This window comes from Myotis daubentonii, chromosome 7, assembly GCF_963259705.1.
Source record: "Myotis daubentonii chromosome 7, mMyoDau2.1, whole genome shotgun sequence".
Taxonomy (NCBI): domain Eukaryota; kingdom Metazoa; phylum Chordata; class Mammalia; order Chiroptera; family Vespertilionidae; genus Myotis; species Myotis daubentonii.
The window spans coordinates 17,310,264-17,336,532 of NC_081846.1; the positions used below are offsets into that span (position 1 = coordinate 17,310,264).

At 36.5% G+C, this 26,269-nt stretch overlaps 1 protein-coding gene across 1 annotated transcript in view; it reads right to left on the reverse strand.

Annotated features, from left to right (window-relative positions):
* ERBB4 (erb-b2 receptor tyrosine kinase 4) overlaps positions 1-26,269 on the reverse strand; it is a 922,327-nt gene that overhangs the window by 559,259 nt on the left and 336,799 nt on the right. Inside the window, exon 2 of the mRNA XM_059703027.1 lies at positions 10,140-10,291. Coding sequence (XP_059559010.1) covers positions 10,140-10,291 — 152 coding nt within the window. The remainder of the gene's footprint in view (positions 1-10,139; positions 10,292-26,269) is intronic.

The window sequence follows — 26,269 nt, forward strand, 5'->3', positions numbered from 1 at the left end:
CTTCTAACACTGGTTGCTAAAGACCAATGTGGGTTGAGAGTGTCCCCAAGTTCAAACTGTGCCCTGAGGTCCATGCCTGAGACTTGTGCAGGTACATCCCCACTGACTGTGGGGATGCGGTAGTGAATTGTTGGAGAAGCGTTTCACCACCATGACCCAAATATCCAGCCAACAAAGCCCACCAACTTAGACTGCTGACAAAAATTTTGGAAGTTTGCATGTTTTAATTGCAGGGATCTCCTTTTCTACTAAACCTTCAAATTTGTTCAAGGTCAAATCAATAGAATTTATCAGACACTGAAATCCTTTTTCTCTAAAAGGTATCATTTCCCAAAATAAATGGGAACTGGAGTCATTCATTGGGGAACTATCTAAGAAATAAGATTAGAATACTTCTGTAAATTCCACTGGTCCCCAAATATCTCCTTCAGAATTCCATAAAACTTAAAATTCATAAGAAAAATCTATCATGTCTACCTGTTAGAATCATACGATAAATTAGTTTGCCAGGTCATGGTTTCTGGGATTTAAGACTACTGCCGAGAAATCTATCCAGTGTTTCCCAAAGGGTGGTAAACAAGACAATTCCAGGCACATAGAGTACATTAAAGAGTACTGCATCATACTGTATGGATGCTTTTGCTTCTGATTACATCAAAGAGAAAGTCTCAGTGTGGAGTCTCTAGATCTTTAACAACTCTCTAACTCTGGCCATTCTCCTTTGCTGAAGAAGAGAGAAAGAAAGCCTGAGGCTCAGAGTCTTTGGCAGCCATGCTTTTTCTACGTATTAATGTTTTATATTTATGCTGCAGATATTGGAGTTTCATTTTTGGTAGTAATCATGAACTTAACTTCAAAATATATTTATTTATGTATGTGACAATAAAAAATTAAAAGAGGAGTACAGTTTCATATGGGTAGCAAAGAAAAATTATAAAGGGAGTTTAATATTGACTCAAGCTGTAAAATTCCATCCTAATCTAATATTTTCATTTTACAAAAGAAGAACTGAAAACTCGGAGAGTTAAATAATTTACACTGTATCACACCATTAGTTGAAGAGTTTAGAATCTAGGTTTCCTATTTTTCCATGAACTTATTTGAAATAAGCACTGTGCAGAAATGAATCATGAATGTGAATGTTTTAGGCAGGAAAGAATAGAGAGAAAGCAAGGGCAAGCGTAACATGAGACTCCTATGAAGGGGACCCAAAAAGCAGCTCAGGGAGAAGGCTGAGATTCTCTCTGTGACATCATTCAATAAGCAAAACTGTTAGTCAAGAAAGATCAGTGAAATGTCAAGTAACTTCAGTCAAAATAAAATCTAATAGCTGAGATGGTGGTTAATAAGTTTTAACCCTCCCAAGGCAAACCACCAAAGCATATTAATATTTTAATAAAATACTCTGAGAAGTAAAAAGCACTCAAGACCCAAGGAATGAAGTTTTAAAGAATGACACATAAGCAGTGTGTTCAGGGGCCATGCTAGTATTGTCTCCAGTGGTCGGCAAACTCATTAGTCAACAGAGCCAAATATCAACAGTACAACAATTGAAATTACTTTTGAGAGCCAAATTTTTTAAACTTAAACAATATAGGTAGGTACATTGTTATTAACTTAATTAGGGTACTCCTAAGGCTTAGGAAGAGCCACATTCAAGGGGCCAAAGAGCCGCATGTGGCTTGTGAACCGCAATTTGCCAACCACAGGTCTATACCATAACTCAACATTCTCCAAATCCCTGTTTGATGCAACCTGGGTAAGAAATTTCATACATGAATAAAGTTATAATTGGAAAAATCAGGGTGAGTTTTTGAATAAAGCTGTGATTCTAGAAGTGTATTGGCTAAAACCAGATACCTTGCTAAATCAATCATTGGGAGGTTAGAGATATTACTATCTGCCTTTTGAGAAGTGCAAATATAACTGAATAGCACAGAGTATCTGCTGGGGTAGTAGGGACATTCTCCTGGACAATGGAAGAGTCCAAAAGAATAAAAAGGGCTTTAGAAGCTTTCTACCAATTTTCTGCCAAATGCACAAAATCCTGCCCTTCCTTTGCTGATCACCCTTGATTGAGTATGGGCAGTGGAAATAGAGTTGAACTGTATGGCAGAAAAGGCAGTGATATTGACAATGGATGTGAGGGTCGGAGGTATAGAGATCTGGATTCAATACCTGGCTATACCCCCTTTCTTGCTCTTTGACTTTGACAGACATTGTCCTCCTCTGCAAAATGTTGATAACTGTGACAATGTCATTGGATCATTGTGAATATATACAGGAAACACTTAGGGAAGGCAAGAGAACTAACTAACTAAGTAACCAACTAACTAACATTAACTGGGTGCCTATAATGTGCCAGGCTCTTTAAATTCATCTTTTCTTTCTTGTGTTCTATGATGCCAATGGCCAGAGCCTAGAAAATAAAAGGTGTTCAATTAAGAGTTCCTGTCCCTTTTCCCCATATAACAAGGCACCCATTATATTGGTAGAATGCTCTAATTGTTAGCAAAATTTTTATTTTAAGCCAAACTCTGACTCTTTTTAACTTCTGCCTAATTCTGTCTTCTGGAACAACTCAAAACTAGTCCACTCCTTTTTCTATGAGAGCCCTTCAAATATCTGAAAACAATTACTGTGCTCGCTTTAGTACTCTCCTCTCCAGGATCAACACACCCACTTTTTTCAACAGTTCCTTTGGAGATAGATCTTTCTGGAAACATATTGTCCCAGTTGCCTATTAGAGACACAATCTAAGCCAGTCCTTAAATATAGGGTCTTTATCCAAACATAATAGTCCAAATGTGGTCTGAGAAAAGATGTTAAATATGTGCTGAGTGGTTTTACTAACCAATGAATTAGACTAGTGTTTTCAACCTTTTTCATCTCATGGCACACATAAACTAATCACTAAAATTCTGTGGCACACAAAAACATATATTTTTCCTATTTGCCAAATAAAAGATATAATTTTGATTCATTCACGCCACATGGCTATTGCTGTGTTGGCTGTTGTCATTTTTTTTTTATTTGACAATCTAAGGAAAAAGAGGTCAGTGCCCTGACTAAATAGTTAGGTATCGCATGATTTAACAACTCTTGTAGCACACCAGCTGAAAATCACTGAAATAGACTATCATTGTAGCTGCACTCATGCTAGCAGGACACATGATTATTGTATGAGTATATTTGGGGGTGAGGGAAGGCTGTTACACAAGACATGATTCAACAACTCAACATCAATACAGACCAGATTTGTTCTGTTTGAAAACATATTGCAGCAATTTGTTGGGAGGTTTCTCTTTCAGTTGGCCACAGAAAGAATATGAATCCTGTAATGAAGATGTAGAGGACATTAATTGGCTTAATTAGCTGTAAACTTACACTTTATTGTAAGTTCTTCAGTGAGTCTTTTCAGAATGTTCTGAGTTAAAGTTCTGCCAGCCAATGATGCATGACCCTGGGCAAGTCTGTTAACCTCTCTGGGCCTCAGTGCCCTCATCAGAAAAATGAAAGCATCCCATGATTTCACAGGGATGGTGAGAATCAATGAGAATCGCTTAATTAAAAAGACAGATTGTGGAGCAAAAGACAAATTGAAGATACTGAGGCAAAAGGTGCCTTATAAATCATGAATAGAGAAGTCAAAGGTTTTTGAGGTGCAGTTATCCCACTCAAAAGATTAAAACCCTGAGCCATTTGGGGAGCACCATGGAGTTCATTTGACACATGCTTTCTTTATTAGCACTTTCCTATACTCTAGGCCAGTGGTCAGCAAACTCATTAGTCAACAGAGCCAAATATCAACAGTATAACGATTGAAATTTCTTTTGAGAGCCAAATTTTTTAAACTTAAACTATATAGGTAGGTACATTGTTTTTAACTTAATTAGGGTCCTCCTAAGGCTTAGGAAGAGCCACACCCAAGGGGCCAAAGAGCCGCATGTGGCTCTCGAGCTGCAGTTTGCCGACCACGGATCTAGGCTTCCTCTCAGGTCACCAAAATCCACCCAGGCCTCAGACTTTTATTGCCTGTTTTTCTTTACTTCTAATCATTAACCTGGACTATCCCTTTGTAAAGGACTCAACTTCTTTCCTTTTACGGTATTCTTCTTTATTTGCATCACGTTAGTTAAGGTGTGGCTCTACTTCCTTAGGATGGATATTGGATTGCGCTAACACCTTCCCCACAACCACCTTCATGGAGAGTAACAGGTTGAGGAAGTCCCTCTGTATTCCTAGTTTACTAATAGATTTTGCCATGAATGGGTGTTACATTTTGTCAAATGCTTTTTCTGAATCTATTGATATAATCATTTTTATTGTCTTTTTTAGCCTGTTAATGTGATAGATTACATTAATTGAATTTCAGATGCAGAACCAGCCTTTCATACCTGTGATAAATTCTACTTGGTTATGATGTATAAATCTTTTCATACTATTTTTGTTTTTGACTTGCTAATATATTGTTGACAATTGTTGACATCTGTGTTCATGAAAAAATGGTCTGTAGTTTTCTTGTAATATCTTTGTCTGGTTTTGGTATTAGGGTAATATAGAATGAGTTGGGAAGTATTCCCTCTGCTTCTATACTTTGAAAGATATTGTAGAAAATTCATGTAATTTCTTCCTTAAATGTTTGATAGGATTCATCAAGGAATCCATCTGAGCCAGGTGCATTTTGTTTTGGAAAATTATTAATTTTTGACTCAATTTCTTTAGATATAGGCTGAATTAAGCATAAAACCAGCACAGTGCCTTGCACCTACCTCAACAAATAGTATGTTTTGGTATTAGTCCATGAGAACCCAAAAGGTGTAACTCTAAGAATGCCTGTAAATACTGTTTCTTATTACAGGGAATTCAGTTTCTGTATAACAAAATTCACTGGGAGAAACCCACTTAACCCAGCTCATCAAAGAACCAAAGTTGACTGAACAGTTATTCTCATTTACTTTATCTGCTCAAAGAACCAAAGTTGACTGAACGGTTATTCTCATTTACTTTGCACATCGTTTATATAAACTGATGAAAATGCAAAGTACATCTCACAGTCCAACACAGGGTGCTACCAATGTAATAATGGGAGGAAATCGGTGAGGCACAGTAAGAATTTTGGCCATTGTACTCGGAGGAAAAGTTTTAAGAAAGACATATAATCTAGCATGTAGTTCATATTTGCTTGTACTTTCCTGTTTTTCTTAAAGGACTCTTCTCAATGCTTTATTCATCTCTCATTGATTCTAGGGTGAATGCTTCCCAATGCTTCCATGTGATGATGTCTTTTAGATTATTGAAACAAACCTCACTCATTAGGTAGAGCATCTGTATTTTTTTTTTTTAGCTATTGATCGCCTCTTAATAAACAACCAAGTATTTGCCTTGCAATTTCACCTCTCTGAAAATGCAAAATCACTACCACCCAAAAGCTGAACCTCTAAAAAGCTTTGTAAAAATGCATTGTGAAGTCAACAGAACCTTGCTCAATAGGGACTGCCTTGGGAGTCAAAGAAGGAAGGAAAAAAAAACAATAGCATTAATAAAGCCAGATTTTACTAAGGTTCAACGAAGTGCCAGGAACCATGATAAAAAATTTAATTTTCAGAAACAAGTATGGCACTGAATTAATAAGAGAATTTACTTCAACATTCAAGTAGATATTTTGATTTCCATGTAGAAATTTAAAAGAAATGATTTCAAAGATGCTTATATTTACTAAAACAAATATCTTAATTTTTATCACTCTCATTATATATTTAAATAAAATATTTCATAGTTAAGTGGGTTCAAATTAGGGATCAGGATAAATAATTGCAGTGTTTCTAAATGCAACAGATTTCACATTTTATTTTTCCACTCTTGAACTTTAAATTATACTCCTTGTGATTAAAGAGAGACCTTTAAAACTGATTTGATCTTACATAAAACTGTTTGTCAAGTTTGTCTGTCCTTTTTTTAAAGGAAAATAAGATATTTTATTTAAGACAGAAAAATAAAGCTAATAAAATGAACATAAGTATGATTTTTATGAAAGGTTTTACTTAACTATATTCCAGTATGTGGATTTTAGAAGTAAATAGTATCCCATTGTCCAAATGCTTCTATTTAGTCTCTTATCATTTATTCGCTCTCTTGGAATCAAAGTCTTTGCTACTTACATATAAACGAGGTGAAGAAATAACCATTATATACCCAATTCCCCAGATCAGAGTATCTAAGAATCATGGAGTGAAGTGGGCTTGTTACCTGCATTTTTCTCTAATTAAGGTTAATGAAAGCCTATAAAATCATTATACTCAACATTTAAGCCAAATTTAAATAATACAACCCCCAGAGGTATAAAGGAACACTTTGCATCTGTTCAGTATCCTAATAAATTCATTTCTAATTTAAGTACATTTGCAACAAGGGCATTGTTTTCTGGAAATGCATTACAATTTAGGGACTTAAAAAACTTCTATTAAGCAATTTTACTTTTATTAATATTCTCCTAGAAACATATATGGTTATAATAATTTGACTTAATCCTAGAAAAATGTAACTAATTAATATTTACATATATAAGTATATATGGTCACTAATTTATATTTATATTGCATGCATGTATATTTATATATGTTAAAATTATAAATGATATTGATATATTTCTTATAACTATCTTATCCAATGCTTCCTCAAATATTTATTTTCTAATAGATGTACATATTTTTTAGGTACTACTGAATTTGTTATATATTTAATATTTTTAATAAAGAGAGAAATTGTTGAATACACTTTAATATTTCTTTTCAATGGTTAAGAATAAAGTCCTTTTAAAATATATTTATATAACTGCCAAATCAATAATATAGACATTTAATTTTTTTATTGTTATCAATTTCAGAGACAGGATGGGAGAGGGAGAGATAGAAACATCAATGCTGAATCATTGATCAGCTGGCTCTAGCACATTCCACATTGGGGATTGAGCCTGCAACTCAGACATGTGCCCTGACTGGGAATGAACCTAGATCTCCTGGTTCTAGGTTCATGGGTTGATGCTCCAGCACTGAGTACCACTGGCTGGACTGTTTTTATTGATTTAAAGAGCGGGAAACATTGATGAGAATCATTGGTTGGCTACTGCCAGAAGTCGGTCCACCCTCGCTGCTTGACACAGACGTTGCAGGGAAGAAACATCTGCACAGCTTATGTTTCAAGGGACCTGGCATATATGGCATGTGTTTGCTCCCCCTCTTAGCGCTATGTGTTTTAAACAGGACCACCTCCCCAAGAAAGGTTGTTTCCCCAGGTTAGGGATTAATAGGGCTAAGGAAGAGAATAAATCAGTAAATCCCCCTAGTGTTACAGAAATACCGTGTACTACTTATGAAGAACTTGGACTAAGACTGTTGGCAATAAATTTGGGACTTGTTGGGCCCACATCCCCAGGGGTCTGCCCACCAGGGAAAGCACCAAAGCCTATACCCCTGGAGATCCACCGACACAGGGCAGTCCCTTGGAAGGCAAGCAGCGAGGCTGGAAGGACATAACCTTTACTGGGTAGGAGAATCTCCTTCAGTCACTTCCTTGTAGCCTATCAGTAGAGCAGTGACCTTGGAATAGCCCTTATAATGGAACACAGAGATAAACCTAGACAAGATTAAAATCAACAGAACTAGATAGAGACAGGATTTTTGGCTAAGGTCAGATAAGAAACAAGGAACTGTAGAACGTTACCCAAAACATACCATGATGTAATTATAGAGGCATGCTTATGGGATCAAATAGTATAAATATAGATGTAACAGGACAATGAAAGGGAGAGCCTCCCTATGCTGATCAACTGAACGCTGCCTTCATATCATTCCTTCTTCGCCGACTCCGTCCACAGCTTGGGGAACCCCTGAACCTGCTGGGGCTGGATCCCAACAGGCTACCTTTTGCACACTCTACACTGGGTATTGAGCCCCCAACCCTGGCATGTGCCCTGACCAGGAATCCAACCATGACCTCCTGATTTGCGCTCAACCACTGATCCATGCTGACTGGGCAACACTTCATCCTTTGGTTTATCATGTAGGATTGCTAAAGAGCATCAGAATTTTTAATCAATGTATATTTTCAGATGAAATGGTATTTAACCTCTAAGGAAAAATATATTTCCCTAGGATAAGTGTAAATTGCATAGCTTTTTCAAATGTAACACAAGTTCTATGATTAGATTTAGTACAAAAAATAAACAAGTTTCAATTTAAAAACCAGCTGTAAATACATACATACAAAATTGCATATGTATTTGTCTAACAGTCTTAGGAACAACTTTCAGAAAGCTCTGAAAATTCCATTTAACTCAGAATGTCTGCTTTGGCCCAACAGACATATTTAAATAGTATTCTCTCTACTTCCTTTTTAATATTCTCCAGCACACCTAGCTAAAATTTTGTCATCTAAATACAGCAAATATGTTCTACTTCAGCACAAATGTAGCTGTACATGAAATTCCGACAAAATAAGAGGAATTACATATAAATTGGAATACCCTATCTACTCCCATGCTGTTTACCTGACTGATGTTTTTCTTTAAGGTGAAGTTTCTTTGAACATATTGAAGATTAGTTCTAAGGATTTTGAATGTTAATCTTCATAGTCCTTTCTTGACATCTGTTCCAATTGGTGACTATTGTGCTCAATGAGTAATTAGTAAGAGAATGCAGATACTTGAAATAGGAATCTTATTTCCTTGCCAGCCATTTAACGGAGTTATGAATGTCCCACTTATTTATCTCACAAAGCTATTCAGGAAAAATTTAAATTCAGGCTTGTTCTCCCAATGAAAATGTGTACACAGCTGAAAGAGACATGCTGTATTAGAAAATGTTGCACTTACATTATCTACATTATCTTTTATGTGTGAGAATATAATACATGTGGACCCACCTTATTATGCCACAGATCTTTCATTTAAATGGTGGTTTCCTCTCCGATTTTTAATGACTCTAAAATATGACAACCTTTCTCATCCTGCTTTCTTTCTATCTCTCCAACAAAATCTCTCCCACACAAGTCATTCCCTCTGGTATTTAATGAGCTAAAAACAGTCACAGATAGGCAGTGGTAACTGGTATTTACACAAACTATTCAGTACATCATTTTCCAACCCAAAGGAATGAAGTATTTTGTAAATTACCTATTTTCTTTTAAATATAAATTCTCCAAGATAGGGTTTTGCTAAATCATGCTATGCAGCATAAAGCTTAGCCCAGGCATAGATATAAATGTGAGCAAGGAGGATAAGGGAAACAAACACACAAATATAAAACCACCCCCTTATGCAGTTGGATTTAATTCTAGTCAGATGCTTTGATGTGGGTGAAATGGAAATATTTCAGAATTTTATATGAAAGCTGACTGGCTGCTCATCCTTACTGAAAACAGCTAAGGGGTAGGCAAAAGCGAGGTTACTTGTTGCAACTTGAAACTCATTATTGTTATGTACCATCCCTGATTTTACTGTAAGAAAACCATGCTAATGAAGCCAAGGTCTTAGGTGACAGTGAGCCAATCAGCATCATACAGTCTCTGAGTTACAGCTTTATCTGCTTTCTTTGAAAGATCTATCCTTAGAAGAGAAACTATGTGTGAGTATGAAATAGTGTCTGTCTATTACCAGCACTGGAAAAGCAATGCAAATTCTATGTCTTATAGAGAATGATTGAAAATCAACATTGTCTCATTACAGTAATATAAAATAATCTAAAATTTCCAACATGAAAGAGAAAGGAGTGGGAAAGGATATTACTACCTAAAGATAAAATTAGTATCTGATTAGTACCGTGACTCTCCTAGTTTTCCTCTCTCCTACAATTCAGAACAAAGACAGACTTGCTAGATGGCATGCAGTACACCCTGGCAGAATCTTGATCAGTCTTAGGGCAACAGTAACTGCTCTAAACTCAGAGTGCCAGTCACCATGGCAGTGCTACTAGTACTCTTGTTCTCTCTCTGGTTGTGTCTTGGTATCTCTTCTCTCTGCCTACAGACATGGCCCCTGCTGGCCAGAAGAGCACTACTATCAGATACAAGCAAGCAGATCTATCACTATGCATTGGGACACCACTATTCGCTCGCAAAGAAGAGACAGGAGACAACTGTACCCGCATAAAGGAGAGGTCCCGGTTGTGCTCGATGCTGGTTATCTCCAGGTTGCCCATGACTACCTCACAGTTCTCATAGTACTTGCGCAAGGCTCGATACTGCTGCTCCAGGTCAGAGAGAGAGCTCAGCTTATTCTCTGTTCCTGCACACACTGCCAAGACAAGAAGATACACGGGGAGTTATATAACCTTCATATGACAAGTACATATCATCTCCCTCAACTCTGTATTCCACACACTACCACAATGCCCCCAATTAAAATATTAAAATGTCATTAAGACCCATAACCCACACACTGATATCTGTACTTTTATCTTTCCAGCTTTATTGAGACATAACATTGTGTAAGTATAACGTGTACAGCATGTTGATTTGATACATTTATAGATATTTGCAAATTTATTATCAATAGCTAGCTAACACCCCATCACCTCACACAGTTACTATACCTTTTTTGTGGTGAGAACATTTAAAATTTACTCTTAGCAACTTTCAAGTAGGTAATATGATGTTGTTATTTATAATCACCATGCTGCACATTAGATGCCCAGAACAGATTCATCTTATAACTGAAGTGTATACTCTAACAAACACCCCATATCTCCTACCCCAAAGCCCCTGGAAACCACCATTCTTCTTTCTGTTTTTATGAATCAGCTTTCTTTTATTCCACATATAAGTAATATTACATATTTTCATCTATAAGTTGCATGTGTTAATGACAGAGAGTAAGAAGCCATAGGTTCCATAGAAACATGTAGCAAGGAGATAAATTTAAATAATCACACATTTAAATGAGCACATAAATCATGTAAATACATTTAATTTCATTTAAACAAGAATTTCTTTTGAACTTATAATTCACCCTATTTTCTATCAGGGTTCATTCTGCATATGAAAATAAATGAAAATCAAAAGATGATGAAAATAACATTTTTTTTCAATCTTAATTTATGTTTATTGTTGAAAGTATTATAGATGTCTCCTTTTTTTTTTTTTTCCATTGAACCACTCAAGTCCCAACCCACCCCTCCCAGGCCTACACCACACTATTATCTGTGACCATGGGCTACGATATTCCCTATTGCAAAATAAGCTGAATATAATTTTTACATAATTAACACTTGGGTTTTTAAATCCTAAAAATACTACCTTTTAAAATACAAATAATAAATACTTGGATTGAAACATTTATAAGAATATACTACAAAAAAGATTGTATAATAAAATTTAACCTTTTTATATAAACAGGGTCATTACTACATATATTCATCAATGTGCTGAGATATAATGGACTGTTAATAAATGATCTTTGTTTGCCATATTTGGGGGCACGGTTATTGAATCTGTTCAAATGTGAGTACATGAGTGTACAAACGTGTGCTTCTTGGTTGTGTGTGTGTTGATATCTTTTCTGTCCTCTAGAAGTCAGAGTTTTAGTGATGGCTTTAGTTCTCATGGCTTATATACTTGCCTGAACAAAATCTATACCATTAAATGTGCCAATTTGAATATTTAATGAAGTGAAAAACTCTATTATGGATCTTATAATAATATATAAAGTTTAAAAAATAGATAGTGAATAAATATTCTTTGAGTAAGTTACATAATACCAGAGGCCTGGTGCACAGATTCGTGAACCGGTGGGGTCCCTCAGTGTGGCTTGCGGGGACTGGGCCAAAACCAGTGGTCCAATACTGCCTGCCACTCCTGCCTGTTGCTCCCGCTCATGCTGGCCCCGCTTGCTCCCAGTCAGTCCTGATTGGGAGAGGCTCGATCTGCTGCAGCAGCACTCTCCAGCCATGAGCCCTGCGTCGGGCACCCTTTGGTCAGCTGAGTGGCGTTCCCACTGTGGGAGCACACTGACCACCAGGGGGCAGCTCCTATGTTGAGCGTCTGCCCCCTGGTGTTCAGGGCACAACATAGTGACTGGTCGAACAGTCATTCAGTCACTTAGGCTTTTATAGTTAGACTAGAGGCCTGGTGTACAAAAATTTGTGCACTTGGGGGGGAAAGGGGGTCCCTCAGTCCGGCCTGTGCCCTCTCACAGTCTGGGACCCCTCAGGGGATGACCACCTGCTGGCTTAGGCCCACTCCCCAGGGGATTGGGCCTAAGATGGCAATCAGACATCCCTCTGGCAGTCCTATAGCCCTAGGGGGATATCCACTTGCCAGCGGGGAGCAGGCCTAAACTGCAGTCAGACATCCTTAGCGCTGCTGAGGAGGCAGGAGAGGCTCCCACAACCACCACTATACTGGCAGCCATCACCCTGGCTTGTGGCTAAGCAGAGCTTTTCCCATGTGAGAGCGCCCTGACCACCAGAGAGCAACTCTTGCATTGAGCGTCTGCCCACTGGTGGTCAGTGTGGGTCATAGTGACCGGTCATTCCTAGTCTTTCTGTTGTTAGGGTCAGTTTGCATATTACCCTTTTACTATATAGGACAGAGGCCTGGTGCACAGGTGGGGGGTGGCTGGTTTGTCCTGAAGGGTGTCCCGGATCAGGGTGGGGGTCCCGCTTGGGTGCCTGGCCTGCCTGGATGAGGGGATGATGGCTGTTTGCAGCTGGTCACACCCCCTTCAGGGTGAGGTTCCCCACTGGGGTGCCTGGCCAGTCTGGGTAAGGGGCTGAGGGCTGTTTTCAGGCTGGCGGGTGACTGAAGCTCCCAACCTCTCCTTTTTTTCTTTTAGTCTGGGATTTATTTACCTTCTATTGCTGTCACTGGAGCTGACAGCCAGCTTTAGCTCTGAGGCTTGGCTCCAGCTCTGAGACCTCAGGTGCTGAAAGCAGGTATCTGGGTTTGTTTGGCTTCTATAATTGAAACACTGTTGCAGCTCTAGCTCTAAGGCCCGGCTGGCTGAAAGCAGGTTTCTGGGGTTTGTTTAGCTCCTATAATTGCAATATTGTTTCTTAGAGTCTAAGCTCAGAGCCCAGCAGCAGCAGGCGGGGAACCTTGGCTTCCTCCTTCACTGGGGCAAGCAAGCCTCCTGTTCGCTTCAGCTGCCTGGCTGCTGGCCACCATCTTGGCTGGCAGTTAATTTGCATGTCTCACTGATTAGCCAATGGGAAGGGTAGCGAAGTTACGGTTAATTACCATGTTTCTCTATTATTAGATAGGATGATGATAGATAGATAGATAGATAGATAGATAGATGATAGATAGATAGATAGATATAAATAGATATAGATAGATAGAAATAGATATAGATATATAGATATAGATATAGATATATAGATAGATATAGATATACAAAATTTAAGGCAAGATATAACGTGTAAACTTTGAAGACACTGGAAACAGAACCTGGTTATCATGTCATATACATATTTGTGTGCCATGTACACAGAAATGACAAAATAGTCATGATCCTATGTGGTGTTCAATGGAATGGGATTTAGTACAGAAGGAAAAAAATTCTAGGTGTCTATATTTTAATAATTAGGGCCACCTTAAAGCCTGCTTTGCCTATCGACACATTTAAAATAACAAAAGTTAGATCCAAAATTCGGAAAGTAATGTAGACCTTTAATCACATTATAAGCACATTATAAAAACAAAACACAACCTTCTCTTGTTTGGATTTCTAAAACGCACCAAACAGTACATTTTCTAGAAGTACTCTTTTAATAGTAGAACTGGGTCCCTCTAAAGGATTTATTGAAGTCCTAACCCCTGGTACTTGTGAATGTGACCTTATTTTGAAATAGGGCCTTTGTAGATGTAATCAAGTTAAATGATGATATTAGGGTGGGCCCTAATCCAATATGATTCATGTCATTCTAAGAAGAGCAAAACACAATGTGAATACATAGGGAGAAAGCCATGAGGCCACAGAAGCAAAGATGGGGGTGATGCAGCTACAACTTAAGAATGCCAAGAATTCATGGTCATCACCAGAAGCAAGGTAAAGGCAAAGACAGATTCCACCAGGAGTCTCAGAGGGAGCAAGACCCTCCTGCTACCTTGCTATTGGACTACTGAAACTGTGAAAGAATAAATGACTTGTTTTACGCCACTTAAATTATAATCCATGATTTTCATTTTATTGCTCTCAGCACTTTGTTATAGTAGTCCTAGAAAACAAATACATAATCTTTAGACTATTTCTCATTGAAACCTCACGTTTAAAGAAATTGTAAAGATCACCTCTTCTCTCCAGGGTCCTATAGCTTATCACCTTCTAGCCATTCTCCCTTTCTCCCTTCTGAACGCCAAGTCCCTCATACAGCATGATGGGATTCATTTATTGTTTTTGGGAAAGTTGTTTTTGTAGAGTGATAAGGATAGATGAAAAGACATCTAGAATCCTCAACATCCATTCTCCTCTTCCTTCACAGTAACAGGCTTAACAATATTAGCCATGCATGTTGCCAACCCAAATACAGATTACATTTCTCTGCTCATTTTGGAGGTAAGATTAGCAAGGGACTACGTTAGGACATATTCTATAATGCCTTCCTAGAACTTTATTTAAAACTTGGTTGGAGCCTGACAATGCCTCCTTTCTTCTGCACGTCTTTCTCCAATCTGCTGGCTGAATTAGAAACGTGGAAGCTTAAACATGAACCATCACCTTGGACCACAAGGATGAGAGATACGCCTTACAGCATGGGTGGGGAACATCTCTTCTGCCAAGGGCCATTTGGATAATTATAACATCATTCACTTCATATAAATGTATGTTGTTATGAAAAAAGTGCCCTGATTTATTGAATTTTGAGTCCTACCTGCAATACCTTGGCATGGTCACACCAAATGACTTCTTGGGCTTTTATAGGATTTGGGCCAGACATTCCCCACTGCTGCCTTAGAGAGACGGAGAAATGAGCTAAAAATAATCAGGGTTTTCATACAGTGGAGATTTTACATTGTTTTATTATCATTAACATCAGGATAATGGTGAAATTTGTCCTAGCTGCTGCAATAGTATACAAAGAAATGATTAAAGTCTAATTACATTCTATTGTTTTGACCTTAAGTAATGTTAGCAATTCTGTCTGGTTGTTCCACTGAATTTATTCAAATCATAATGAAACAAAAATCATTCCTGATCATCTGAACATTTTACTGGTTCTGTGGAAGTTTACATTGTTACTAAAACCAACAAACACCAAAAAATGAATTTCTATTGATAACTACAATAATATCCAACACATGGAAGAGAACAAGAAACAACTGATTTGTGTACATGATCTTTGTGATCAAGATCGAAATCCAGCTTTTTCCCCCCCCAATTCATTCTAGAGACCAAGAAACATAATAATCCATGATTTTCATTTTATTACTCTCAGTAAATTTATAACAAAATATTTATAAACTTGTTAAATGACTGTTGAAAAAAGCTACTATTATATAGTTCACAAAATATAGATTTTAATTATTTCAAATTTATCTGAGGACAAGCTTATATTTAAATGCAATTACTGATGGGAGTAATTAAGCATCACTTAATTAACTTGCTGTGCCATTTCTAAACTATATACAATGACACATTGCAATTAATGTACAACCTGTGTTCTACAAGTTTCTTTCAATTGGAAATAAAACCCTCACTTTAATATTAATATATTTAAAAATCAACTGAATGAAAAAGTTTCTAAAATATTTAGTGTATTCCTTTCTACAGAATGTTAAACAAATTTTGAGAGAAACATCTATTAATATAATAATAATGTATTTTTGCATGTGTCTCACCCTGCATATATGAGGTACTTAATAAATTATTATTAATTTGTATTACAAAAATATGTTTATATAAGAAATCCTCAAAGTCTGTAAACTCTTTGAAGACAGATGTAATATTTTAATTATTTTGAATGTGTTGAGCTATAAAGCACACAGTGCTATGCAAGAAATTACCTTTTCATAATATCCATTTAATTGCTATAAAACAATTATAACTCATATTCAGATAATAACCCTCAATTCAGAACAGTATCCATTGTTCAATCAATGATCAGTTGTGTTTTGTATATACAATATAATAAATATTTTTCAACAACAAAATAATCCTCCAATAAACAGAAAATCTGATTTATCAGAATAGTCTATTTTCCAAACATTTTGGTTATTGGAACTTTCACTACACACAGTTCCATTTTGGAAATATTTTTGTCTTAGTGAGAATCTCCTTTATATTTGTTTGACTGAAGCTACATAACCAGTTATATTCCTCTAAACTTTTATCTTGAAAGACAGACTTGATTTTAAAATAACTAGCTTGGATAGATGCATAAAAACTGTTTGTATGTGTCTTCATGTTGCCTTCACTGAATGCCTCACAACTTCCATTTGTCAATCGATTTTACAATCAAGCAATGTATACAAGACAATGCTAAAGCCATCAAGTTTCATTGATTTCACACAGCTGTTTATCAAACAGAATTGAAAATTCATTTCACCAGCCAAAACAAGTTTAACAAAATTCAGCCCCCTTTGCCAACACTATTATAAAGTCCTTAAACTATAGGCTTACAACAGTTCAAGCTTCAAATGTCTTGAATTTGCATATGCTCCTTAGAGTTTTCATCCAACTGTAACTCCAGGAGTAAAGCTATATATGAGGCCTTGATAAAATTTCCAATTATTGTATTTGGTCTGATTCCATTGTAAATGTAGCTATAGTGGCAAACATGGCTTTTTATTCTTCTTAACTTACAATTTACACCCAACAGTGAGTGAATTACATAATCTTCATTCAGTTTAAAAAAATAAGACTATAATTAGGATTTTGAAGCAATATAAAAAGGTTGATTAACAAAATTATTCACTCGGTTCATGAGGAAAACATATTAGAAGCAAAATGAAAAAAAAAAAAACAAAAACGTTAACAATATCTATATTAATACTAAAACTCAGTTGCTTCCAGGCTTGTTATGACTATGGAAACCAGTATTCCATTTGCTAACACAAGAAAGACAAGAAGATAAATAATATATATAATTAAATAAAATGTTTCCCTAACTTTCCAACTTAATGCTTACATGAGCTATGTATTAAGAAACAAATAATTATTTATCATCTACTGTTGAACTAGTGTCATGACTGAATGTATATTAATAAAAATGCCATGGTCTTTTGTAAGAGCTCATGCAGTTTTAACACTAGAAAGACTGAAATTTAGTATATACCTATATTGCCCAAAAGCAGTCAAAATGACTGCATTGTGAAAGAATAATATCGGAGCACTCTTCACTTATGTTCCTTAGCTTTTCCAATAACTCACTTCTATTCGACATTTCTTTCATGAATTTAGGGCGCAAAAGAAATAAAATAAACAACTTATTAGAACAAGTATCACTGCATAAAGATTCGAATAACAAGTACTAATTTAGATTATTGAGCAACTGCAACTTATCAAGTATCGACAATTTATCATGTACTTGTATGTTATCATGTGACAGTAATCGAAAAAAAATGAAAACTGTTATTTCAATACAGAGACGAAATGGTCATATAAGAAATTTACTCAATTCAATAATAAGAGTTAAAATGTCCCAAGCAGTCAAAATGACTGCTTTTGGGCAATATAAGTATAACACATATATATATATACCGGAAATGAAGGAGGGGGAGATAACTACAATTATTAATAAACGCATTTATATGTTGTACAAAAAGTCACAAAATTCTAAGACATTGTGTCCTTATATACATAATTGTTTTTCTAATTGAAATTAAAAAGCAGTCAAAATGACTTCCTTGGGCAATCTAGTGTTAAAAGGCACATAAGAAGGAAACTATACACAAACTATGTGCATATTGTGTGTTCATCATTCATAGACTGCCTGCATCAAAATATTTAGTAACCACCCTGGACGGTAAGGCTGAATGCATAGAGCATCAACCCATGCACTGAAGCGTGGTGGGTTTGATTCCCAGTCAAGGGCACATCCCTGGGTTGCAGAGTCCATCCCAGGCCCTGGTCTGTGTGTGCATAGCAGGCAAACAATTGATGTGTCTCTCTACCATTGAGCTCTCTCTCTCTCTCTCTCTCTCTCTCTCTCTCTCTCTCTCTCTCTCTCTCTCTCCTCTCTCCCCATCTCTCCTTCTCCTTTCCACTCTCTATAAAAATTAATGGAAAAAATATCTTCAGTGAGGATAACAAAAAATGTAGTAACCTGCTAAAAATTACCTAAATTTTCTATCTGATTTAACACTAGTAAGTACTTACTCTTAAACAAATGTTAGCATTAAACTAGTAAACCTAAAAATATAAAATATTTAAATAGAATGTGAGAAATAGCAACCATTTTCAATGACTGTTATTGAGTGCTACTACAGTTACATGGACATGGCAAGATTTGGCAACTCTGTGTTCAAAATGCCTCTGAAATGGGGCCAAACTTACCACTTCCACCACAACAGTTACTCAATCCAAGCTACCCCCAGCTCTCTCTCCAATGGACTCCAACGGACCCTCCTAACTGACTTCCTGGAATTCCTTTTCTCCCTGTTAATGAGTTCCTCACACAGAAACCAGGATGATCTTTTTAAAAACATAAATCATTCACATTACTTCCTGATTAAAAACATTCTTTGGCTTCTAATCACACTTACTATAAAATCCAAACCTTGCACCATACCCTGTAAGAATGTATATTCAGATCTTTGCTCACTCTTTCAAAAAAGCCTTCTCTGACCACATTATCTAAATAGGTATGAGGTGCCCATACACCATGCTCTGTCTTCTTTGCCCTTATTTTGGTTTTTACTGCTTTATGAAATTACATTAAACATGTGCTTGTTTATTTGTTTATTATGTGTCTCTATATTAGGATTGAAGCTCCACAGTTAGCACCTAGAAGAGCTGACACACAGTATACTCTCAGTCAATATTTATTGAAAAAATAAAAGGACTTTGGAGTCATTGAGAACCATAAATAAACCAGAATCAAATACTGATTCCTCCATTTTCATTATATATAATTGATTTTAGAGAGGAAGGGGGGAGAGAGCGAGAGAGAGAGAGAGAGAGAGAGAAACATCAATGATGAGAGCGAATCACTGATTGGCTGCCTCTTGCATGCTCCCTACTAGGAAATGAGCCCGCAACCCAGGCATGTGCCCTGACCACCGGGATCAAACCATGACCTCCTGGTTTATGGGTCTATGCTCAACCACTGAGCAACACTGGCTAGGCTGATTCCTCCACTTTCAAAAGCTGATTGAACTTGAACAACTCACTTCACCACTTGGAGTCTCAGTGTCTGTATCTACAAAGTGGGATTTTGTGTTGAGTGTTCTTAACAATAACCCAGCTATAGAGGTTAAAAACACAGGACCTAAAGCTCAACGCCCAGCATTAAAATCTAGCCCAATCGCTGACCTGCAATGTGATAGTGTATTCTTTGAATCTTTATCTTTTACCATTGTTTTTATTGACCCCCAAAAATAACAAGACAGGATATTAAGTAAAACATTTTCTAAATGATTCTTGAGCCAAATGAAAAGGGCATTTGGCATCATAGATCTTCACTAATAGATTTGTAGCTAGAGAAGACACTGGCATTCTATACCACAGACTGAGAGCTAGTGTATAGACTATATACTGCTATGTGCTGGTCCATTTAAAATCCAATTGATCTCTATTTTACCTCTTTTCTTTATTTATGCTAGTCTCTAGATGTCCTCAAAGTTGCTTAAATTGCTAAACTATATTGAAATGGAGAGCAAGCTCATCACTGGAGATTATAAAAATATGATAGATTTAAAAATTATACATGACTGTCTTCATTTACAAATGATATGCTTTGTGAGTAGTCCCCTCTAATCTAGCTTTCCCATATAATAGGCTATTCTTGTAATTATTTTATCATTTTGTATTTCAAAGATTAGCTTAGTAAAATTAAAATAACTGCAGATAAATTTAAAAGACCATTAAAACTGACTTGTAACTACTCACATATAAATTTTCATTCCTGCTACTAGCTTCCTGTCTTTACATATTTTATTGGATTTATTTCTTAAAGTATGTCTCCTAAAATCCCTATGATGAAAGCTTAAAATCATAATAGAAACACTTCACAGATTTAGAAATTATATGTCTGTCATCTACCCTTGGAAGAAATAATATATCCCCCTTACCCACTATCGCCACAATTCCCTCCCTGCAGGTTTTGTTTTCTTCTTTAATCATCTTTCGCACCCCCTTCCCCTCCCAAACACAGAGAGCAGTTCTTATTTACTTTGTAGTATTTTGTTTATTGTGAATGTGCTAGGTCCTTAACTTTAATGTAGGTACTGGACTTGACAAGCAATTAAAGCAAACAATTTCCACTCATCAAGGCTGCCAAATTAGCCATCCGCCATCTGCCCCATCATCTGGCCCTCCTTGAAGTCTTGCTGTGAATCTGGACACACTCACTCAGAATAAGGGGGACCGTGCAAACCTTCAAACTGGTGAAATGCCACTGGGAGCTGAGTGTGTAAACATTAGCAGCCATCTTTCTTCTCTAGATTAGCATGCCTCCAACCATCCCCTTGTGCACGATCAAAACCAGCCTGCCCGAGATGCCTTACCACTGCGAGACCTTTGCCACGCGCTGCTGCAACCGAGGTGGCAGTTTGTGGCATATTTTCCCCCCATTAGAAGTATTTAAAGGAAGAAATTAGACTAGATGTTCTTAATGCGATGCTGGTTGTTACATATCAAGTCTGGTTTCCTAAACAATAAATATGTAAATTAAAAGCACCATGGCCTTTCTACTGCCTTGGTTTGAAGATGAAGCATCCTTTTTTATTCTTTCCATCAGCAAACGTTCATTTGGCTGATAACACGCAATATGATGAGTGCTTCCTAGGGACATTCAAACAAACTATATCAAAACTGAGAAACAGCAAGTGGAAGTGGGCCTGTTGTCACCCACATGCTCTTTTTCAAGGGTCCTCTTTCCTTAAGGCGTTCTCCAACCTAAGGCTGCTCTGGGGTGAGGGTGCCCTGGCGCAGATTCAGTAAGATGCCAGTCTTCTGGGTGAAATAAGGTCATGCGAGGTGGGGCACATGGTTTGGCCATCTGACTGTAGGCTGCATTTCCCCCCCATATGTCCCCTAGTTCTTAGCCTTTTTGCAGGGATTAACCTATGAAACGGTAAGCAGAGGCCTTGGTCCACTGTCCAGGACCAGTCATCCAAACTGGCTCATTCAAGGTAAAGTTGTGTCTCAATAACTAAAAATCTCTTCAAATTAAAAAAACAAACCAAAAAACAACAACAACGCGTGCTATTGCTAGACTTGGGGTATGAGGAAAGGGTGCAGGGGACAATGTTTTGACTGAAGATCCTTTACTGTATCTTCAGTTAATGTGCATGTAAATCCTAATCTGAGACCACCCTCAAATAAGATTGTTGGAAGTTTTTATTTGGAATTCTTTGTCACATAATCTTCTTGGATAACAAAAACAAACAAAACACTCATCTAATAGTGATATAGAGGATGTAATAAAATATGTCAGGTTGTAATTTATTTTAAATGGTTTTCTCATAATGCAAAGTCTGTTATTCTGGAGATCAGATTCTATAATCTCTAGTAGTTTGGTCCCCTTAAAAAATTTAGATGAACTGGAGCTGTGGGTATTTACTTTCACAATATCATCAACTGTAAATTGTAATTAGGTGTTTGATAAGAGACAGGAATCTCTAGGTTAATCTCTGCCACTCATTCATTCTTTCTGTCATGCATTTATTCAACAAAAGTTAATTGGGTAACCACAATATGTGTGGCTTCAGGCTAGGTGTGAAAGAAACAATAAATAAGATCCATGTCTCAAATTTAAAATATTTTCTGATAAAAATCTTATAAATAATAACAGTAGACAAATTTAGTTAAGCTGCTAGTAAAGATAACTTTTCCTGACTTTGAATCATGTCAATAAACAAGATTCACAATGTCAAAATTCATCTTATCTGCAATAAAATACAAATCAGAAAAGATATGTCGCTGTGTGTAATACAAGATGGACATCACTTGTGAGAAGCAATTTTCCAGGAGGCCTTTCTCTGTAACAGTAGTAAATGATGTTACAAATATATCCAGCATCATCTGTGTCTGAAGAAATACCACACCTTACAAATGCTCTGTTCCGTTGTCCAGGTTTGTTCTTATCTCTGACTGGGTCTCATTCACTAGTCAAGAAGACAAAAGGAAATTTGTCTGATAGACAGGTAGATTTATTTTTCATAACCATATGTTCCATTGTATACTTAACTGTATGACTCAACATGAGTTTTCTCTTTGGATTTCTTTCTTTCATTTTATTTAAATCAGATATAAGATATTATAGTTTTGAGATATTGCCAAGATAAGCCACTACTAATCTGACCAGCAACTTCCCTACTCATTCCACAATCTTAAGGGTTAGTTAATGGGACATCTGATAATACTTGGACAGTCACTTAATTTGTACTCATCCCCTTTTCTCATTTTCTATTCCATATTGAATAAAGAAAAGAGGTGCAAAGGTAGCCAGTTACTCAGATAAAAATCTAGTCAGCCTACCCCTCTCTTTTCTAAAACCACTAATCTAAGTCACATACAATTCCCATAAGCTCTATCCTTAAAATGTCTAAGGGACCTTCCGGGCATTCTGTCAGCCACATCTGACTAATATACCTGTACTTCAAGTTGCCACAGCTTCTATATGATATTGCAATATGCTTCCATCTGATGTTTCTGCCTGCCTTCTTGTCTTCTTAGTCTATTGTATATCAAATATATTTATATGCTTTAACCCTTAATCCAAATCACTTATCTCCTTTGTCCAAATATCCCCCAATGGTTTCTTATGTTAATCAGAATGTGAAAGTCTTTATGTTGATTTATAAGAACCTCATGCAGCCCTGCTCCTTTCCTGATGTCATTCCCCATGATGTCTGACCACAGGACAATCTTGCTTATTGTTGAACATCTCTATAAGTTTCCAAATATTTATTATCAATATATGAATTTGTCTCATGGAAGACAGACTGGCATTGGTCTGTGTATGGTACTCTGAATGGTGCTTTTCTAAATCATTACACTTTATACTTATCACTACTGGCCATATTATATCTTTATTTAGGATAAAAGTAAGCTCTATAAGGATAGGAAATCTATTTTGTTTACTGATATCTACAATAATAAAAGCATAATATGCTAATTACACTGGACATCCTTCCAGACGAAGCCGGGGCTTCAAGGGAAGCCCAGGTCCCGGGTGCCTGCCAGCGGCCGGAGGGAAGCCTGCCTGGGTCCCGGGTGTCTGCCAGCGGCCGGAGGGAAGCCTGCCTGGGTCCCGGGTGCCAGAGGGAAGCCGTGCCGGCGGCTGGGGGAAGGAAGGCCTACTCTGGCATGAATTTCGTGCATCGGGCCTCTAGTATGTATATAATTTCTAACTACTTGTCCCGTAATAGGCATCTGATAAATATTGGATAAATGGATGGATAAACGGATGGATGGCTATTGAAGTGTTAGAATTCCTAGCTCATATGTAAACTAAATGTGATTTATCAGAATGTTATACATTAAACAATCTTTAAAGATCATTGAGTTCAGTTTATACATATAGATGGGAAAGCAGAGACAAGGTATGTTAAAGTGCTCGACAATGGTTAGATAGCTAGTCAGGGGCAGAAAGGGAAGAGACCCTTCATTCCGGGCTTAGTGAACACGCAGAGTGCCTCATGCTACACTGAGGGCTTCGTGAAACGGTCCTGCTGTATGGAAAGGGTCCCCACACACACTGTTGTGCAGCCAGTAGAAAAACAATGCCATGAAATCTGGCAAGGGTGCTTTAGAATATTTGTCTAAATAGCGCTAGTTGATTATGTAATTAGAAAAATGGGTCCTTAGCAACATCTTTTTATTTCAATTTCTGGTTAAATAAAGTTAAATGTAGCTTTTAAAACGGAAACTTTGTTTTTATAGAGTCTGTTTAATAAAAGCATGCGTTATATGTATATAGTAACTAATATTACATGATTAACATAATCTTGTAAAAATCCCAGTCAAATTATGTACTTCAATCATATTTTTAATATACTACTGAAATTTAAAGAAACTTGTGAATATTATTTTGTAAACAAAGAATCTTTCTGTAATGCAAATAATCCCCTCTTAATTTGACTGTTTAGTAAATTCCAATTTCAAAGATCATGTTTACTTAAATATATGCACACCTGCAGTTGCACTTAACAATTATATGATAGCAATGTCAGTGGATTTGATTATCAAATTTTTCTTTTGGCTATTATTATAGTTAATAGCATTTATAAAGTGTTGTATAATTTATAAAGCAGTTTTATCCATATTAACTTTTTTGACCCTAAACACATTTAAGAGATGATTTTGTAAGAGCCAAAATTATTAGATTAAGTGCCAGGAACTTAAACTTTGGGTATCTTGGAAAACATTAACTTCTAAAAAAGGTGTTCTGAACTTTTTTAAATCTAGAAATGATAAACATCGCCACCAATATCTTTACCTTGATATTATAAATGAATTATTGAGAAGAAATAGCACAAATGTCATTAAGTAAAAATTGGTTGATTAAACTTTTCGATACTCATGGAAAAAGTGAGAGGGGACAAGAAGATCAGCTGATTAGATTACAAGCCTGTTTTCCTCTTCTTTGCACATTGTTCAAACAGAAGTTAATTAGAAACAGGAAAATTAACTGGAAACCAATCAGGATAGAAAACAGATCTGAGGACCATTGCAACCCTGGCCATCAGGGGCTTCTGTTGGATACGGACCAATTTTTTTTTCTAAAATCATAACTTGGCTTCAGCATGTATTCTCAAATATATGTTTCACTACCATTTATACACATGAGGTCATCTTCTTTGGAGATTATGTTAAATATTACTAATTCTTCATTACCTGTGGAATCAAGTCCTAGTCACCTGTTTGTTATTCAAGATTTTCCATGAATTGAGATCCTGCTACAATTTCCATTCAATCTAATCCAAAGTTATTTTTCCAAACAACTCTTCAAAATAATCAAAAGATGCTTTGTCATCCATCATTCAACTCAGACAGAACTGCTCCTTTACTTTTTAATTTGCTCCTTTCACCTCACCATGGATACTCCCAAAGTCTTTAATAAAATTCATACCCATCACTACCTCCAACACCGGCCTAAATAATTTTTATGTCTTTTAAAGAAAAGATCTGAACTATTCACTCTAGTTATATTTCTCTACAATTTATATAGCAAATTTATTTTATTTTTTAATTTTCTATGTCCTATTATTACTAATTAGGGAGAACAGATACAGTATAAAGATTTGTAGGTTTTAACATAAACTAATTTACTGTGACCCAAACAGAGCAAATAAAAACACCAAAAGTAAGAGGTACAAGAATACAAAGTAAGACACTGGACTTATTGTCACTGAAATCTAGAATATATTCTTTAATTCTAGTCTTAGTGTTTATCTTATTAAACAGTTGATGTCTCACATTTATACACCAGTTTTGTGGAATTAAAAAAAGTCTTTTAATTGAATGCTTACCTCAGCAACCGTCTATAAATTTAAGAATATTTGTTTTTTTGTAAGCATATGTCAAAGTTTTCTGAGTTCTTTTAAAAAAGTATGAGTGCATACATGAATGCATTGTCATTGTCCATGTATATCATTATTTAAAACCGGTGGTAGTAACAGCAAAAAATCCTCCTGGAATATCAGACACTACAGAAAAAATGTAGCAGGGTTCTCAAGCTGCAGGCCTCTGACTCCTAAAGTTTGAATGATATTTTCATTTCCCAGAGATAGATACACTAGTGATTGCAAAATTACTATTCATTCATCTGCTATTAGAGCCTCCTTGTACCTCATGAATACACCATCATATTCCTCAGTAAATAGTATTTGGTACCAATTATATTAAGTTTCAGGATTGTTTAGTATAAAATTAACTTTCCTTCAGTATCAAAAGTGCTTCTTATGCCATCCTAAAATTGCTTCACCTCTATAGGGACTAAAGGTAAGGGGGGAAGACCATCTACACTAATAAAAGGGTAATATTCAAATAGACTGAACAACCGAACAGCAGAAAGAACATCAGGACGACCTTCCAGACTTCCAAGTTATGACACCCCTGGCGCCAGGCCAGCCAAGGCAGGTGTGATGCAATTGGTCAGGGGCCTGG